At 34.4% G+C, this 21,346-nt stretch overlaps 1 protein-coding gene across 1 annotated transcript in view; it reads right to left on the reverse strand.

Moving 5' to 3' along the window:
* The window catches only part of DIAPH3 (diaphanous related formin 3), a gene marked incomplete at both ends in the record, with an annotated part of 259,224 nt that overhangs the window by 166,742 nt on the left and 71,136 nt on the right, over positions 1–21,346 (reverse strand). The window contains one exon of the mRNA XM_082303926.1: positions 20,617–20,731. Coding sequence (XP_082160052.1) covers positions 20,617–20,731 — 115 coding nt within the window. The remainder of the gene's footprint in view (positions 1–20,616; positions 20,732–21,346) is intronic.

A 21,346-nucleotide genomic window follows, 5' to 3' on the forward strand; every position in this document is an offset into this window, starting at 1 on the left:
GTCAAGGACTTTTCAGCTTCCCCTGCTCTGCCGGGTGCACAAGAAGCTGGGAGGGGGCACAGCCAGGGGGAGGGCTGGCCCAGATTGGCCCAAGGGCTATTCCATACCATATGACGTCATGCTCAGTATATAAGCTGGGGGAGGAGGAAGGAGGGAGGGGGACATTGGGCATGATGGCGTTTGTCTTCCCAAGTAACCATTACGCGTGATGGAGCCCTGCTTTCCTGGGGGTGGCTGAACACCTGCCTGCCGATGGGAAGTAGTGAATGAATTCCTTGTTCTGTTTTGTTTGCGTGCACGGTTTTTGCTTTGCCTATTTAACTGTTCTAATTTATTTTACTTCAATTATTAAACTGTTCTTGTCTCAACCCACGAGTTTTCTCCCTTTTACCCTTCTGATTCTCTTCCCCATCCCACCGCGGGGGGAGTGAGCGAGCGGCTGCGTGGTGCTGGGTTGCTGGCTGGGGTTAAACCACGACATATGACTACAGTTCACACTCACGTAGTAGATAACCAGGACTGTACTGTATTAGACATTGAAGAAATGTAAAATTCTACTTCCAAAACTTTCCAGTTCTTTTAGCTGTATTTCTTTCCATAAAGCTTCAAGTATTTGAAATAGCCACTAGGTTATAAGTCAAAAAGATAGACTAATGTTTCAAAAGTTAGGTCCCCAAATATTGGAGAGTTTGTGCCATTGCAATTTCCAAAATGAACTATATTCAGTACCATTTCAAACCAAAAACTGAGAAGGGATGTTTTTCTGCTTTCATTAGTAAGTGGCTGGGACACACACTTTACATCTAGAATTTGCCTTACTATCAATCCACTATTTTCAGTTTGAATGAGATCTAGAATATACTGAGACTTCACATGACAATTCTACATACTATAGCTATCTCACCATAAAAATGATTCACAGAGTTGCCTTCTTGCATCTACTTTCTGAAAATAGATGCAAGCACATAAACTACAAATAATAAACAAATAACAACATGGCTGTTGAATGTTTAAAATATTTTTTTTTTCCCTTCAGTTAACTTAAAATCAACACATAGATCTAGACTGACTATACATGGCACTCACAGACATAATTTACGCTTTTGTCAGTGGATATTCAAAGCTGTTAGTGTAAATGTAAACAACAAAATACTATACTTATATAGAAGCGTAATTATTTCTAAACTATTATTATTTCTAAACTATGACCAACTGAAGGTTGGTAGAAAAAAATTCCTTTTTTATGCATTAGAGAAGTCTACAAAATATTACCTTATAATTTTATTCTGAGAACTACCACGATAAAAGCCTTTTCTGAGAAGAACTGATACTTTGGTTTAAGATGACATTGCTTCATTAGAAGGTATAAAGGTAGTATTTCTGTAATTTTCTACTGGTATATTTAAAACCACAAGTTAACTGTAATAGAAAATACATTTTAAAAAACTGTTACTGCAGAGACTTGGGAAAAAAAATCTATACCTAAAGCTGCGTAGTCATTACTTTCAACACACACAAAACATTAGATTTTTAACCAAATATTTGAAACAGGTCTGAAATCACAGTTCTAAACTGCAACACAAAGACGGAGAAAAAAAAGGATTCTCAGCTTCATAGTCTCTTAAACCATAGCAAACACATCTATATATCAAAAAAGCAGAGGTTGCAAGGTTTACAGAAAACCACGAATTAGTAAGTTATTCAATATGATGTTAAGATCTGTTTCTAGTAAGAATGTAAGATGAGTAAAGTTTGGAATCTTTTTTAAATATACAAAGGTCAAAGTAATATAAGACATAATACAGGCTGAAAAAAGATCCAAGAATCTGGTTGCTATGGTGAAGACAGGAGGAAGCAGAAAGTCAAAATGGCATGCATAAATAGTTTTAAAAAAGTATTTGGATACAGAACAAAAAGATGTCATGCAAGAACGCAACATGAGACATTATACTGATTTCACATAATATATATGAAATTAAAGAATAATGTATACAAAGACAGAAATATACATTGAAAACTTACTGAGAAATCTAAAGTAGTGCAGAGTCAGAGACATTTAACTGGTCATTACTATTTCTATCAGAAAATGACAGTGCAAACTATAATTCCTGATCTTCATAAAGTTTTTTTAGGAGAGTAATCTTGCTAACTACAAAAGGACCGCTTACATAAAATTCACAAAATCATATTACATTCTTATGACATAATCATTAATCAATAATTAGTATTTCATTTACTTGGAACCACTTAAGGTCTAAGGTGACAAAATGTTTTACTGTTTTATTTTAGGATTTAACTTAAATTATCTCAGCCATTAAATGGTTAGGCAGATTTAAACAAATGCTAAAACCCAGAAAATTTACCATCTTAGACTTAAGTAACTGAACTATCATATTTATATATAGTTTCAGATCAAACAGCAACAGTAATAGCAACAGTTATAATTTTGATCTACCTATTCTTATATATATAGTATATATAATCTCCTCACAGTAAGAGACTGAGGTTTAAAATAAGATAGAATTAAGAAAATAGAGATGACCAGTAGAAGTTACAGTTATAACAGCTCAAATTTAGTAACTATATAAGTACTGAGATTTATTCTAGCACACAAAACACGGTTTCATAAAGCATAAACTTTGCTTCAAGAAATTTCCCTCTCCTCCCCAATATAAACTGAAAACAGCAATTAGAGAAAAATACAAACATGAACAAGGCAAATGTAAAAGCAAAAAAAAGTTTGGTTTGCTCTAATAAGGGAATGTTCATATTCCACATATCTACCTCCCTAAAAGAAAGCTATATTCCACCTTAATTAAACTACACTACTTAGCACTGTGGAAGTAGATACCATACAAACTGGAGAAAGCAGCCAGTTTGCAATGGGAACGCACTAAGTGCATAGCTATTGTACCATCAGCAGCTTACAGATTTAGTCGTGAATGTCCAAGAAAGAGGGGAGTATGTTTTCCCTCTGAAACCCAGATTATCTTTGCGTGCATGTACGGTTTTCTGAGAAAAGTCTCTGTGAAGGAACTTGATCTGGCATATGAAGCTTAATATATATGTAGCAATCATATTACAGGTGAGCTCCCAGTTGCACAAGGGAACATTACATTTGATAAAAATCTGTTAAAATAGTTTCTGAGAAAAAGGTGAACAAACCAGCATATTTACTTACTGAAAGCAGCATTAATACATCTTTCAAACCAGCTAGAAACCAACAAGTAACAAATTAATTTGTTTTTAAGTGTAACAAATCTTAATGAACATCAAATCTCTAGAGCACGGTGGAGTACTTGTAGGATAAACAAGTTATATAGCTCTATAACTAAAGCCAGTGTCAATCAAGGTCACACAAAATCCCCATGTGGATAGAGTTGCTATATTTAATAAATAAATCCAGGTATTATCAACAGCAATAACTTGTTGATAGGTAAATATAAACAACATAGTCCACATTCTGTAGAAAAAAGTTAATTAAGAAGAAAGAATTGCCTTGCACAAGTCTGTACTGTAACTCCTCAATAAGCTAGATTAATAGCTTTACATATTTTGCAATGGGAATTTATTAACTATCGCTAATACTAGGCTTTCAGTCATACACTGCATATCAAAAGTAACTTTCTGAGAACAGCTTGAGGACTTCAGACCAAACACTAACAATTAGTTTCTGAGATGTTCTTTAAATTGAAGGGGTCACTCATCCTATCCATTTTTTTTTTTTTTTTTTAATAGGAAGCTATATATTTCTCCCAAATTTCAGTGCCCCCTTTTGAAATTACATTTTGGTGCCTGTATGCTGAACCAGAGTCTCTACTCTCTTAAACAGCATAACATTACATTGACATCAAAAACCAAATCGAATAAAGAAAGAAGCAAGATACTATTGAAAAGAAGAGAGGCTCAAGCTGCTTTCAAACCACAGTCTCTTGACACCAAAATAGGATCCAGCAGCAAAAATTAAAACAAATCCTATAACAATTCAGACATTAAAACAAAAGCTAAAAGGGAACAATACAAAAGTAATAAAGAGTCTAAATTTAGACTATTTTATTTAGATGTAAAGGTCAAACACTGTCCACAATGCACATGACATTCAGGAAAAAAGAGGAAGAAGATTCTTGGTCATAGCAGCTACCACAAAACCTCTTCCTGATCTAGTAGTTATTTATACAGTAGCATCTAAGTATACCTAATAATTATTTAGCTATTTAAAACCATTTACTAGCTAAAAGTAATAATTAGCACTTTAATAACGGGGGGGGCCTGGAAGTATTATTTTGCTTTTAATTAAAGTATATTACAGCATTTAGCAAAAGAATTTAAGACAGATATTCACTCCAGAAGGGCCTGTACTTCAAAACTGAGAAGAACAAGTCCGTAATCTAACATACAGAATGAATTCCAGATTTGATGTTTCACACCCCAAACATGTGCCACAACTTTTGGGTGTAGCATAAACACCAGTATTATACTCTTAATTCAGTTTTGTGAACATGTTCGGATTTAAGTCATCAGTTTTGAAGACCAAAACTGTCACAAAGACTTGAAAAGTATGTCAAATCTTGGTAGAAAATGTCAAGCAGGTAATTCAGTTACCCAAACCTGATTTCCCAACTTGACCTCCTCACTCTTCCTGATGTGTTGAGTAATATTGCCAAAAACATTGAAATAATCAAAGGTTTTTAAAATTAGATGCCAGTTCATACAGTTTAGGCTGGCTTAAGCTGGTAAGCATCAGAATTGAATCTTAAGGACTTCTGTCTTAATTTTTTCCTAGAATGTCTGAGAGAAAATTTCATCTTACTTCCAAAGTATGTCTTTAAATAACGTTAGAAAATTAACTAGTGAAAGAGATTAAATATTCCAGAGGGCAATGGAAGGCAGGTTGTTTTGTTGGGGGGGGTGAGGGAGGTGTTGTTCCTTTTGTTTTGTTTTGTTTTGTTTTGTTTTGTTTTGTTTTGTTTTGTTTTGTTTTGTTGGGGGGTTGGGGGTGTTAAACATCTCTGAAAAGGTAGGTATTCCTACAAGCCTTCTATAGGCCAAGAAATCTGACTCATACACTCAGGCTGGAAACAACTGGATTTACCAAACATATTCTAGTTTAGAAAGTTTCTACTTAACACACAACAGTTTCCATGAAATTGTAAGATCACTTTAGACACATTTAAAGATTGCCTAGTCCATTACCAGTGGTTGAAATAGGACATTAGGAATACTTAGTGAGGTTTTAGAAGTTTCAATGCATTGTGTGTCAAGCAAAAGATTACACTATTATAGGATACACTGTCTAAGCATGTGAGTTACACCGTTAAGACTCCGTGTGCTCATCATATTAAACACTAAACTCTTTTAGTCTCAAGGCATAACGAGACTGCAAGTAAAGGTAAATGAAGCATACTTTCATTTAGATTATATGCTTTAATATAGCCTGTAATAAGCCAATTATTCAAGACTGTTCAGAAGAGTGCCCATTTTAACTATTGATTTTGGGCAGGTCTAATACAGAAAAAAACTAATAAAAAGTACTGAGAAAAACATACAAAATGAGTCAATGATCATTTATTTAATTTTATGACCTTATGGAATGTCCATTAAAGTTCTGCTTCTCTTGAAGAAAGCGTTGGAAGAGAAGAAAACTAACAAAGCAAAAAGGAACGCAAGTACCATCTAGTAACTGTAGCCACAAGCTCATTTATCAGAAAATCATTAAACTACAAACTATAACAGGTAAAACTTCTGTATTCATAATATATTCATGAAGCTGTCTACAGTATGAGGAAATTGCATCACATACCTCTAAACACCAGATTATTCAGGTACCAAATTGTTTTGTTTTCTTAGGGATACAAGGACTGTCACATGTCTCAGTAAATAAAGCTATAGCTTCTGATTGTTAGACCTATTAATTATCAGAAAACAATATATTTCAATAGAAATCTATAGGGGAAACAAACCATTAGAAGTCCCCTGATTGATTGACATTAATACCTTTATAATGTATACCTAAAAGTAACACAGAGAGAGGGGTTTAGGTTGATATGGTTAATTAGAGAAAATGCCAACGTCTCCTCTTTACATTTCCGGACTTAAAACAAAAAACAAAAAATAAAAAGGGAAAAGTAACATACAGTGTACTCAGTGCTGCTCCTGACAGTATTGGACCTTTCTAAGCTTTTGAAAGATGCAAGCAGCTCAGATCTTTTTTCTCTCCAACCAAATCAATGTGAAAAATTGGTTATATACTAAAAGCAGTAAAACTTGCTTGATTAGTGCAAGTCTGATATACTGTAGTACCAGAATTAAGATATTGAAACAAAAAGCATGTATTTCATTCTCAAAGGAAGCTTAGCCTAGCATTGCTCTCATACATTCGCAGGCTGATATTGTGCAAATAGTCCTTGCTTCCTCCTGTCTCTGTCAAGAAATCTATGTTAAAATACTTTATAATCTAAATGAAATACTATCCTCATGTGATTTTTCTAACTACTGCTCATCTTCACTCGTATTTACAAATACAAAACCACATGGTAAAAATGTTTCCAAGAAACTGCATTGTTTTCCATGTTTGCATTTGTACTGTACTTTCCCTTTGCATCAGGTTACCCATATTTTAGAGCATATTTTTTGTGATTACTCATAACATCACAGATATGAGCAACAGCTGGAGCCAAAAGCAAGTTTTCTGGGAAAACTGAAAGTCAATTAAATAAATAATAACACTAAAATGACATAGATACCTTAATGAAACACTATCTACCTACCCCCTTTCAAAATAACAAATTTACTTACCCTATTCAAAACAGTTATAGCACCATAAACCCCACAAGAAAGGTACATGCTATTTATTTGTACTCAGTGGCATAAGATGTCCAGTAAAATAAAATGTAATGAGGGTTGTAGTTCCCAACCCTGAAATTTGAAATAAATTCTGAAATCCTAATCTGAAATAAACCCCATTTGTTTAGTTAATACACAAACATAATTATTTAAAAGACAAAAAAGTTCCAACTTCTGTAAGCCAATAAACAGGATGCACACTAAACACGTGCAAATCACCTTAACTTTTTCCTCAGAACTGGAGAGTATAACTAGAGACTACATCAGAATCTGCAGCACAATTTTCCAAGAACACATCAGTGTTCTGATCTTAGAACAGTATTTCACAATTTGCACATTAAAAGCTTTTAAACACTACCATAATTAAAAAAAAAAAAAAAAAAAAGAGTGATGGACATTTAGTAATTTAGGCACATAATTTCTAATCTACAAAAGAACCTTTTCCATTAATTCACAGCCTAAGTACTAAGAAATATTTAAATATACTCAAAGATTTAATATTTGGTGTACTATTCTACATAAATAGCTACTAAAATGCTACCATTTTCTTTAAATAAAAATATTCTGTTAAAAGCTTTCCCTAATATGAAAGACAAATATAAAAAACTGGCACAAACAGGGATCAACTAGGAAACTAGGTTCTGGGTTACAAGATGCTGCTCGCTAATTTTACTGAAAATACAAACTTGCGGGAAATAACATCGACCTCACTTTTCAAAAACAAGTGCTAAAAGTCTTCTAGTTGAAAGTATGGCTATGTATCTTCCAATTACAGAACCACATTTCTTCAGCATTGTTACAGAAGTACAACAGGTGTTACTCTCAAAGTTTGTATTTCTTTGAGTTTTCTCTCATCTTTCACCAAATCTGTAACAGATATTCAGTAATAGAGATCATTTACTGTACTATGACACACTCTTGTGGTATATTAAGGAATGAAGCGATCAGCCAATCGTAAACGGAGACAGAGATTCAAACCGAGAAAGCATCCATTGCAAGCAAGCAAGCTTTAAGATACAACATTTCAGAATATTATATTAAAAAGCAAGTGGGAGAGAATTGTAGCATTTATTCTCACTAAAATGCTGTTGTATCTCACGTAGTACGTGACAGAGACTGAACGATGGTGATGATGGAATTGCAAGTCAATTCTCGTCTTCATTAGCTAGAGAACACAAAAATACCACACCATACTATAAAACTGAGTGCAACTTCACTGCAAATTCTGATCTTCTCTCATGTTGAAAAAGGATATGTATTTCTGCATTAAAAATAGATAACAGGAAATGTAACGTACCTACCAAAGCTAGCATATCTGACAAATACTGTGAATATAGTTTTAGGCTAAATATTAAAAGACTTTCTAATTAGTATGCATTTAAAACTGTCCAGAAAATTTCTAATTCCTTCAGCAACTCAGGCAAACAAAACTCATATCATTAAAGCTTCTTGAATTCCTGCTCTTCGAAGTCTGTGCTGTAGTTTTGTGAGACTGAAGATGATGTAGATTCTATCATAGAGATTCTGAATAATCAGTCTAGTATGCAGATTCATTTATTTTACACATCTTTTACAAAGGAAAGTAGAATTTATCATAAAACAACAATAATAGTATTTCTTTATTTTCTGATCATACATCTTTGTATGAGCCTCAAACTTTTAAATGCTGGAGAAAGACAAGAAAGGAAAAATAAGTCTGCTTCGCATCAATTTTAGTCCTTTCAGTATTGATTACATTAACATCTCTAAATGCTGTAGAATAGGATATTATCTCTCTCTTACCATTAGGTTTACATATGCATAATAGTTAACTAACCAGTCACTAGACCTCACTGACTTTTGAGGAATTACTCTAATCTTATATGCATCAGAAGTATTTATTATTTCTACTTGTAAACACTAACAAAGCATTCATTCTAATTGACCTGAATAGACAACGATTGAAGTATCATTATCAGTAAATGTGGTTCTTGCAACAGAATTATACTTTGATTAAATCTATATGACTTTCCCCACCCCCCAAAGGCTGAATACAAATACTTCCCTCAGTAAACAGAAAAATCCAACTGGTGATCAAAGAATGAGCCTTATCTTCAGAGACTGGAGTCTCATAATTACCAAGAGCTATACAGACAGTCAAGAACAAACACTGAGTGGTACGAATGAACAGTTTTTTGTCATTATTTTTAAGGAAGTTAAGTGTAATATAATTTCCATTTCACCCTAAAGGTAGGCACAAGTTCTAGGAAAATAAATGCAAGTATTTTCTTGACAAATCAGAGGCAAGATAGCCCCTTGACACAAGAAATCCTTTGTCCTTAATTTCTCCTACTCTTTTCATACTGTACTTATTTTTGCCACTGTTGTTTCAGGAAGGCTTTTATTTAGTCCCAAATATGCTTCATACTTTGAGTTTTGGTCCATACTCCAAGGTTCTCTCAGCAACAGTAATCTGAAGATCAGACCTGTCTGCTTCCAGTGAATACAGGTATTCTGTTCTCAAAAATCTATTTTTGTTCAAGTGGTTCAGATTCTTTATGTCTATTATAAAGCATGCACCTGCACAGCACAGCTTAACTCACCATTTGTCCCCACTTGCTCACTACTTCTTCCACTATTTTGCTGAATAAGGAAGACTCACAGGTGCATTCTGAGAGTCAATTGGTAGCAGCAAATGGATTCTATCTTCCCCTTTTTCAAGTTTGACCAAGTCCAATCCTCCATTTATCACTACTGTTTCTCTTCTACAGAGCATAAAAAAAGCAATTTAGTTCATACTACTAGATTACTACTGACAATAAAAACTTTCTTGGATTTCTGCAGTTCGGATGATCTAACCCAGTTTGTTTTTAGCTATATCTATCCCGGTTTGTTTCTTTTTACAGCAGCATTATAGATCTGTTGAACTCCACATGCCAAGATTTCTCCTGCAATGTGCACCTGAGCCTTGAATCCCCGTTTCTCTTCATGCATTCCAGTTACATCTACCCTCCATTTTGTCAGCTTGGGTAGCAGCTTTCATTCAAACAATCTTGCTGAACATTTAGTTGCTTTTTCCATCTTCCCACTGTTTTGAATAGATGACCCAGTACTTTGAGATCTTACACTGAAATGCCAGCAACAAAAAACAACATTCTGCTGCACATATATCAAGTACATTGCAGCCAAATTTTAAGTGCCACAAGGCATTACACCACACGATCAAGGAAATGCAAAGATAAGCAGTCACCCTAAGCAGTCTCTTACTAGCTTGTTACCCTTGCCAACTTTACATATGCATTTACAATTTTAGAAGCAGGCATTTCTATATCAAAGGGCTAGTCAGATTGCACAGCAGGAAACATTAAGTCTTTACAACTGTTAAGCTGAATAGTAGAGCAGATAAGGTTTCTAAGTTTCATTACTCAGGTGCTGTTGGAGGTAAGTAAGGTTGTAGAAGAACTATCTTCTGAGTTAAGAAGAAAAGTAGGGCCCCACTAACTTACCAATATAGGAAGAGATATAGGAAGCGTGGGGAAGCAAAGCCATAAAACAGAAATACAAAGTTGTTAAAAGCTACAGAATACGTTGTCCAGTGTCTTCATTCTCTTAATTTAAATGAGACTGAAAGCAACAAACTGATCCAGAAGAAGAATGTATCTGAAAACACAACTACTGTTTCACTGTAAATATTTAACTGTTGTGCCAGACAATAATAATAATAATAAAACATGCAAACATGTCATGTCCTATTATGAAAGTTTTCAGAATGCTGAACTAGATTATATCTTATGTAAAACAATATTTTGTTGAAACTCCAATTTAACCCCCCCCCAAAAATCCTACCATTTCAGATCACTTAAGTTCTCTCCATTCTTACATAACCTTCAGAAACTGATTGCTGTTAATGGGGGGGGAACCCCATCTACAGGACATTTACAAAATACACATCCTTTATGGTGATGTTTGTTTCATAAAACGTATTGAAAGAGTGCCATTAAAAAGTCTGTTAGGAAACTATGAAGGCAAGACATTTACAGACTAGAAGAATCTATTTAGAATGAAGAAACTGTATGAGAAGTTTAGCATGTAGAGATCACACAGAGGAGAACAGCAGCCTAAAATGGAAGTCTCTTTCTCAAACATTCACATGAAGTAATCAACTTACTGTTTTTTATATAAAACCCCTCTTTAATTAAGAAGTTATGTATTAGATAAGGTCAGATCATATTTACACAGAGCTAGTAGGTAAAGAGGAATATGTAATCTTAGTGGGTAAGGAAAGAAGATGTCTATAACCACTTTTTGCATATGAATAAATTAAAATATTGTTCCAGCAGAACCAGATCAAATGCAAACAGAACCAAAGGCTCTGCAAAATATACTGCTATATTCTGTATGGCATACCAGTGTCTACCCAAGTACTGTCTAATTGGAAGTCACTGCTCCATTAATACATAATTTCCTTGTTTATTTTTTTTTTTTGTTTTTTAAAAATGAATTGTCCTTGAAATGAATTTTCTCTGAATCAAGCCAATGACTGAGAAACTAAGTGGTAGATTTTCTAAAGGACGAAAAGTAGTGCTCATGGAAATTTAAATGCTAATAATTTTCATCAACAATGACTTTGAAGGTTTGCCAAATAAGGTTTGTTAAACATTTCTTTTCTTGCATTTAAATTATTCTTCTCAGCTCACAGGGAAAAAAGGCTACAATATAAGCACTGTTGTAATGAAGATTTTATTGTACTTAAATATAGTGTTACTTTTCGTCAGACATAAATGCTTGTAACATTAGATCAGAAATTCATCAAAAAACACTTAGTGCATAAACATGTAACAAAACTAAAAAGGAGGTAAATCCCATGAAAATAGGTTTGTAGTAGGTCTAGTGTTTTATACCTCAAATGCAACACGAACACTAGAAAATTAATTTTTGCAAGAATCTTGCTGGTATAAGGGCAAACATACAAGTTGTTAAAGTGAGTATTTTCAATTAAATAAACAAAATTATTAGATTGAACAGGGGCATTGTGATGACCTCTTTTAACTTGCATTTTAAGTTCCAAACCTGTTTTTCCATTCCATTGGTATTTATGGTTTAGGACTTACGATACCGAGCAGACTTTTTTTTCCTCTCTGGATACATGAAAATAGTATCTATCACCTCTAAGATTTTACTTATTCACATTGTAAAAACATTCTCTACTAGAAATCAATAAAGAAACACTCTTGTTGCTTCTAAAACATCAAGCCCTCGAAGGCTTTCCCTACCACAGTGTTGCGAAATGGGAGTGGAGTGCTTTTGTTAGCCTGAATATACTGTCATGTTTTCATCAAACGTGAGCTGACTGCAGATAAATATTGCATTTTGGGTGGAAATCAGCTATGAAAAAAACAGAATCTCTTGTTTGAAAGAAAAAAGGTAAAGGTGAACTAGAGTAACTACTCCGTCAAGGCACTTCACTGAGGAGAAAGGAAAGCACTCAATCTGTTTTGAACATGACAGGAAATAATAAATAGTCTGTGTGTAGAAGGTAAGAACCAATCACCTAATAATAACACATACTACAACTCTGCCATAAAGCAAAAAAACTAAGTTAAAATAAAGTAAAATTAAAGTAAAATTAATACTCTGCTTAGGTGGCTACTTACAAGTGCTGTAACAAACTCTTCAACAATACCCTTTCACTGTCTGACAAAGCATTTCCTAACTGCAAATAGAAGTCAAAGTGCCCTTTCTAGCAACAAAAGTTTTTCTAAAACTATTTATAACATCTACTGACAGACTGCCTCTTTTCTACAGTCCTACCAGAATACTGATCTGATGTTACTGATGATTCCGATGCACTCAGATTAGGGTACTGATGAGGGGAGAATTCATCCTAAGAAATTTTCATAGAAAGAGAAGGGAAAAAGATACTACAATTTATAGCTCCAAAAAGAAATAAACTATAAAATAAATGATATTGTCAGATTATTCCATCCATTAGTATGTTAATGCCATCTTCAGGTTTTCAATTTCTTGTTTGCCACATATTTGTGGGGTTATCTCAATACGAAAGTCACATTTTAGGATTTAGTCACATCCCACTTCCTTAAGTACATTTAACAGTCTGAATAACTGAAGGTTTCTCCTACCCATAGTAGGACATTAAAAAAAAAAAAAAAAAAAAAACACTAAATTAAAAGAAATTCAGTTAAATTAATTTTCCCAAATTGAGCCTGCTTTGCCTGTGACAGTAATTGGTAAGAGATCTCCCTGTCTTTAACTCGATGCACAAGCTTTTCCATTTTATGAGTTAGTGGCTGGGTGGGCATCTGGCTGCCAGCCAGCGTCAACCCACCACAAGAATATATTAATTCATGGATTCTTATATATATCAATCTGTACATAACATATATATTTGATACAGATATCTAAATAAGAGCAGAGATTATTCTATCTGTTAAGAACAGAAACAACTAATAGATTTACCACTGATGCAATAGTAAATATACCATCTCTTCCCTTGATGGAAAGATGACATAGTAAAATTGCAAGATACCATTGACACTTCAGTGCTTTATAAAAGAGATTGGTTGCTGTCCCTCGTAAATGCCTATAACTTAATCCTGCATTCTTCAGAAAGAAACTTTTTTTCCTTTTTCATTTTACATGCAAAATTTTTTTAGAATAATTTTGGTTTAAAGGGTAGTTAGGGTGATACTACAAAGCAGCCAAACTTAAACATATAGCAGGCTTTACTTCTACTTGTACACAGTTTGTAATGATAACATTAAAAGGTTACTTGAGTTACTCAGTACTATGTTATTAGCAGAAGTTACTAGACTATATTGTTGGCAGTCTTACAGATTTATAATAATAAGATTCTATAAGAAGCACAGTTCGGATTAACTTCTGTGTAAATCCTCCTCCAGAGGAAGAAAGTATGAGGACACTGGGCTCCACCTAATCCTTCAGGTGGCTGACCACAGGTTCTATTGCTTCTGCTGGGTAGGCTGTGGCATGTCAAATACAGCACTAAACTAAATCATGTTGCTGATTTGACCTTCTTGCTAGCATTTACTCTCTTTTCTGGTTTAAAATTTGAGACTTGGTTGGCACCATAGCAGTTTAGGCCTTGATGGTTTTTCTTACAGAGTATGTAGGGGAGGAAAAAAAAAGAAAAAGAAAAAAAAAATAGAACTATATTGACCTTTTCAAGACAAGTGCCAACAGAGATAGCACTCCCACAGAAGTGCTTTATTTCTGAATAATCAAGTCTGGCAGGAGCTCTGGTGTGATGGGATCAGACAGTGCCATCTCCAATAAGATTAGGACGAAAATCTGTCCCAGTTGATAAAAGAAAAAAAAAAATAGAGAGAGATCATGCAACCTTTCTCTCTCAAGTTTACTAGATCAGTTCCCTTTAACATCTAGAAAAGAAAGAAGAGTAAATTTCTCATTTTCCATGCCATCTCCCATTAACTGCAGTTATCTGCATATTGTTAAAAATAATGAAGAATTTAGGAGTGGTTTCTTGTATGTTTGATCTGCAATTTCTAATCCTCATTTGGACTTTAACACTTTGAACATAATAGTTATGTAAAAAAAAAATAAACAAACACAACCATTCGTTGGATCAAGTCAAATCAACTTACTAATAGGATATTTATAAACCCAGAGCACTAATTATAAAGCATGTATTTCAGAAAACTACTACCTTTCTTATATTTTGCATACATGAAACAACTTGTCATTTTGTATTTAAATGCTTCTAAAGATATCTTTTTGGTTAGAGGTTTCTTTCTTGTATGCTCCATACAACCTCCTAAGTCTTAGAATCACCTTTGGCAAACTACTTCAGGCACCCAAAGGATGACTTTAAGCAACAGGTAGCTGGTTCTCTCTTGAGTTATCCTGAACATATATCCCACTTTAAGCCTAACCACTACAGTCTCACTACATTAATTATACTTATTCACTGACTTCCACCAACTTATTGCTATCTCTTTTCCACACTGGTACTCTTCAAAGTATCCCCACGAAGCACATTTCTTATAGGTATTTCATTACTTTTCTCCTCTCTATAAGTGACAAGGCCAAGCATTTGCATATAAAAACTTAACTTATTTCAGCACTGTAAGTCTTAAACATAGTAGCCTGAAGCTACTCCAGGTAAACAGGCATTCTTATATCCATGATTAAGAACCTGATAAATGCTCTACTGGGTCTGACCAGTTATACCCCTAGCCCAGCATTCTCTCTCCGAGAGCTGCAGTAAGAGATGTTACTTTAAAAGACACTATGCCAGCCTTGTCACTACTTATAATCCATTCTCCTCACTTCCCAAAAGAGGAAACTCCCCTTCCTACAAACACTAGACTAGGAATGTTACATCCTTTCCTATTTCTTTTGGACCTATGACCCTTGTATTTGTCAAATGTTCTTTGAAACTGCTGAGCTTTTGAAGTTGTCACCAAGTGGTCCCACCAACTGACCTAGCTAACTTCATTTTCAAAAAATTAAATACACTTTTCAATATCAGCTGAAGTATCCTTTGCAGGAAATTCAGAATTCTAAGAGTATGTGAAGAATGTCCTGCTTACATTTATCTAGCTACATTTAATGAGTTTTCCTGTTATCTTCATTTGGGCAGGCCTTCCACATTTTTAATGCTATCCTGTTCCCTGTGATACTGTCTTTAACTTTCCTATCGAGTCACATGCATTTTTTACCCCATAGCTTTAGCTGGTCTTTTTCTGAATTACAATACAAAGTTTATTCAGATCTTTAAGATGGCATTTTCAGAATAGCCTTTGGGTTGCTAGTAGGCATGGGTATCTTGCTTGCTTGACCATCTGCCTCTTTCATTCAGTTCCCTGTCCTGAAGTTGAATACCTATATATAATACATTTACTTGGATTGTTCTCTCCTGGTACAACATTAAGATAGCGATCATTCCCTCCTCCTCTCCTACTCTGACCCCCTAGGTCCTCAGCATGACTCAAGCCCATTCCCAGAACCACTCCCTTTTGTGTTGGTTACAGGAATATTGGAAACAGTAATTTGTTGCATCCAAAGCTTTTATCTTCTCGTAACATCCTGATGAGGAAGCAATTCAACCCATATGCAGGTAGTTAAATCTCTCACTTTATTGCCACAAAATTTTCAGCTTCTCTAATCTTACTTAACATTTTCTCATCACAAATATCATCTGATCTGAGAGCTATTAACACAGTATAATGTTATATTATTAGAAGGAATTTCCATTCACAAGGTTTCGCATGGTAGGCTTCTTTTCCCCCCACAAGATTTTCATGCTGCTGCACTTCATGCTACCTCTTATGCAAACTGCCACTCCCCTGCCTGTATGTCTAATCATTCTGGCAAAGTTGGCAGCATATTAACATCATACACCTGTGACTATTCTCATTCCATCAGGCTTCCAACACATCTATTATAAAACGGTTGTCATTCGATAATGAGCATATTTGTTTGTTCATCTTATCTTTTAGGCTTAAGATAATATAAAAGCACATATAAGGTTTGCACCAGCTCTGCTGCTCAGTATTTCACGTACCAGTCAACTTTGAGTCATACATTCAGTTTAATGTTTTCAAAGAATTATAGTAACAGATTCCTTTGATACCATTGTTGCCAAAAAGGCTTTTCACAGATTTTCTTCATTGATCTGCAACCATGAGAATAATCCTGATAAATCTTAAATACTTGATTTTTCTTATTATTTCTTTCTCTTTCAAATCTCTAACTACCCTTCACACCAATCCTTCTTTTTCCCTTTAAAAAGAAAAGTTATCAGAAAACCAAAGATCATTCATGCAAACCATTCACATTCATCATCTTATTTTCAGAATGCCTCAATTACTTTTTTTCCTCCCCTCCACAGCCAGGGAGAGAGCCATGGAGCATACCTTACTTTCATACTGATATCTTTAAGTCAGTGATTTCACTCCTTACTTTTATTCTTTTAGATGCTGACACAAAGCTAATGATTTGAGGGTTCCAGAAACTTTTGTTTGCTTGCTTCTTGGGGCATGTCACAATAAACTCTCATGCTTTCTTGCAAATATTTAAATGTATGTACACTTTTCAGTGACAATCAAATCTTTTCTCAAGTATTAACACTGAAAATATTCCATCCACATATTGACCTGTATTTCCAGATTCTGAACTGATATCATCCTCCCATATTTCCTGTGTAGCAGTAAATCTCTATGGTTTTATGACAAAGGAGTTGGTTTTCCATTTTGCCCTTGCCTACTTCTTTCATATATATAATCTTAGATTTCTTTAAGATTACAAATTTATTCTGAGACAAGAATAAATTCTGAGTCAATAAATAAATGACACTGTGTCTTCAATAAGTTGCTACAAGAATACCATCTACAATTGATGCTTTGATACTTCTCATTGTTCCAGCTCAAAGTTTTAATTTTTATAAAACATGTTGCTTTCACAAAATGATTCAATTTCTGGCAAGTAACAAAAACAGCTTTATCACAAGTAAAAGAATGAAGAGAAAATACCCTATACCACCCATAGCCCTTTACATGGACTCATTATCACCATCACCATCATTAGTATTATTAAACAAGCAGCAGCACAGTGAAAACGCTTCCTCCAGTAAGTTACCAAGACTGTTGTCAGCAGGTCAAAGAAGTGATTATTTCCCTCTACTCCCCTTCTCTCTCAGGGAGAAGTATCTGGAGTACTTTACCAGTTTGGGGCTCCCCACTTCAAGAAAAATATAGATCTATAGAAATGAGCACAGTGGAAAATCATCAAGATAATTAGAGGGCTGAAACATAAGATGCAGACAGAAAGGCTGAGAGAGCTGTCAGTCTTGAGAAGGATAAAGGGCAAGGGAACGCTTACTGCTGTCTCAAACTACCTAACAGAATGCTACAAATAAGAGGGAACCAGATTCTTCTTGGAGGTGCACAACGAGCAACAGGCAACAGACACAAGTTGCAACAGGAGATATTCCAAGAATATGTTATGAAAAATCACCACAATGGTGACAAACACAGGAACAGATTGTCCATCCATACATCTCCATCTTTAGGGATATCTCAAACTCAGCTGGACAAAGCCCCAGGCAACACGAACTAGGCTGATTCTCCTTTTACAAAGGTGATTGGACCACATGACCTCCAGAGCTCCCTTCCAAATTAAATAATTCCATGATTCAAGAACATGTCTCCACCATGACTCCGGACATCTTCAACAAGAGTGATTTTTTTCTCCATGTACAGTCTTTGCTCCATGTTACTACTCTCTATTTTTCCTACACTCTCAAGCTAGACTCTCTTTTACTTTTTTATACTTGCAGTAATGTTTCTTTCATACCCTCATAATATCTTCAGTTATTTCAATTGCTTCAATACCCATTCAGAATCAACATCATTTGGAACTTCTATACAAACATCTGCTAAAGCTTCAAATCTATTCTATACTGTTCTGTATTCCTTTTTCTAGTAGAAATTCCTCAGTGGATTATTTACATACACATAAGACTTCCTCTTCTGGATCAACACTGAAATACTTTTCGCACATCAGCTGGCAAAACGCAGCAACTGAACACTTGAGTACTTCAATGTGATTTTACTTAATCAGAATAAAATTCACTTAAAGTATCATTGAACATTCTGGTCCCTGCTTCCACAACTAGATACCTCTTCTTACACAATGATTTCAATGAAAAGAGTGCACAAGCAGACCCTTCAACAGAGTGGAAACCAGCTCATTCTTTACATGCCATCATTAGGCTATAAAATTGTTTTCAACTTCTCGTCTTTCTGGCTTCAGAGACAAAGCTTTAGGAATAGTCAAGGACTGTACCCATATTGAGTCTAGTGAATAGCTTCCTGATTCTACTTTAGAAAGCATGGCGTTAAATATCTTCAAGACTTAGAAGTGAAGAAAACGGGATGTCTCCAGTTTCTTTGGCAAGTTTTGTTATAATGAGTAAGTTATGTGTAAGCTACAAAGAAGCGTGTCCTCTCTCCATGGTCATGAGAACAAAAGCAGTTACTTTGCTGCCTTTTGTACCAGAATTCATGCTCTTAATACTAGACACTGAGATGCCTGGTGCTGTCTACTTATGTGTTTAAGCATTCATGCAAATTTCTGTAAACTACTGACTTGAACAAAGACAAAATTTAGTTCCATGTCGCCTTTTAGACATCTACTTGCTGTTCTAAATAAAACCATTAGTGTCTGCGCTTCCTTTGAAAAATTAAGATGATGGTACACTTATATCACCCATGTGAGATGAGAGATTTCAAAATTTAAAAAAAAAAAAAAAAAAAAAAGCAGTAAGCTCCACCTGTAAATAAACAATTAAATTCATCCCTGCAGGCTATAGCCTTTTAATCGCTCCTCCCTACCCCACCATTTAGTATAAGAGTATACTTCATTGATTTTTCAACTGTAGATCCAATAACTCTCTTCTATTAGGTTTTGTCAAAACAATGTATTCGGTCCATTCAGTTAAACTTCAAAGGGATGTTAATCTTGTTATCTCTAATGTTCTCACTTTCTGTGGAGACTCACAATCCTCTCCTGAGCCATCAACATGTTTGGCCTGAACATCATCTTATCTCCCAAATTTTACTATTTAATTACACATAAGGAACAGTATTTCCTCCGGTGGCTTTTAAAATTTACAACCTATTAATTCAGGGAACATTCTTGGGAATTCCCTTAACATTATAAAGACACCACAATTATCTTTTAGACTTATTATAATAGATTCAAACAAAAATGTCTATGGTCTGTGAAGTTTTCTTGCCTTTTTACCTTTGTACAACATTCTTAATATTATTAAGTATCAACAGTAATAAACTGTAATACTCAACTGTAAATCTCAAGTAAAAAGCCTGCTTTGACAAAAGCAAAATAAAGTTTTTTGTTATGGTAAAAAAAAAAAAAAATTGAATAATACACACCAAAGCATAAAAAAAAAAAGAGAAACTTGAGAATGCCATGCACTATATTAAACAAAAATATCAAAGCAAAATTTGTAAAACAAACTAAAAATATAATAATGCCTTTTCAATTTGAAAAGGAATTAATCATTGCACCCCTTTGGCTGCCCCAAAGTATTAAGTCTCTGATATCAATGGGGGGGGGGGGGGGAGGGGAATGTGTCAAGAAATAGCAGTGGAAATATAGGCATTTTATATATGGGGCAGAATAACCTAAACTACTAGTGAGATGACTTACTTCCAGAAAAGGAGAAAAGGTTTAAAGCCAGGAATACTTTCAAATATTTTGCTCTTCCACAAGGCTTTAAAAGCTGAAGAAGCTAAGCAAAATATCAAAGGACATCAATGTTGCTACAGGTTTATTAGAAAGTAAAAGATTTCTTTAAAAGACTCTCCTCCTTCATGGAACCAAAACACATCAGTTATCATATGCATTCTGAGGGTAAACACATCATCTTTTGAACTCTAGATTAGGTCACAGTATTTTATTAAGATATTCTGCCAAAATTTTATAAATATTTTTTCAAACGTGACTGAATAAAAATCTATATTATCCAGAAGCGTTTCTTGGGGTTTTTTGGTAAGGTTTTACTTATAGGTCACACAATTTTTGTCAACCTTTAAGTAAAATATTACAATATTACTGCTTTAAGCAGTCTGGGCTTTTCAAACTTTTTTCTTCACACATTCCACTTAAAAACCAGAACAATAATGTTATATTCTGAATTTTTTCATATAGTACTTAAGCACCAAGAATTTTAAAGATACCTCTAAAAGCTGAAAGCAATCAGTTACTTACCCCTTTTTTGACAACAAAATGTGAGTTCCAATTTGCAAAGCATGTCAGCATTCTCATACTTGTCCTCTTCCACCTTAACCCAAAAGCAGGATTCTGTCATTTCCTGAGGCCTGATCTACAAGCAAGAGACAAAACAAAATTTTATTAATGAAATTATTTTGATACTATTCAGAGACTGTGCTCTGTAGAGTCTAAAGCAAATGAAATACTTAAGAGCTCTGCAAAACACAGGAACTTTTGGTATATAACTCATCCTTAGAATTGTTAAGATATTTCTGATTGAAGATAATAATGCTTTTGGACAAACTTTTCCTAACAATACAAAGCAATACAGACAACATACTCTCCTATCCAAGGCCTAAATCTAGCGAATTATATTTGCTGTAAATTTAAAACTTGGGTAAACTTTAAATAGTCTCTGAACACAGCTGGTTTAACTAGATATTAAGTACCTTACTTTTTAGATTGTAGCTTTGATTGCTTTATAAAATGCAGAAAATCTTTTTACTGACTTATTTTGGTCTAAGTAATTATAGTTTCCAAAAGTCAGTAGATCGATAGTCCTGGTATACTTGATCCTCTCACAATGGAGAAGAAAAAAAAAAAAAATAAATGGACTCTAGATTTTTTCAACCATTAAATTTACATAAGTTTTCACTAAGGACAAATGGAGAGACCTGCAGTGCTTCTTTCGACGGTCCAGGCTAGATAGACACAAGACACTTGTTTG

The sequence above is a fragment of the Platalea leucorodia genome, assembly GCF_965183815.1.
Source record: "Platalea leucorodia genome assembly, chromosome: 2".
NCBI lineage: Eukaryota > Metazoa > Chordata > Aves > Pelecaniformes > Threskiornithidae > Platalea > Platalea leucorodia.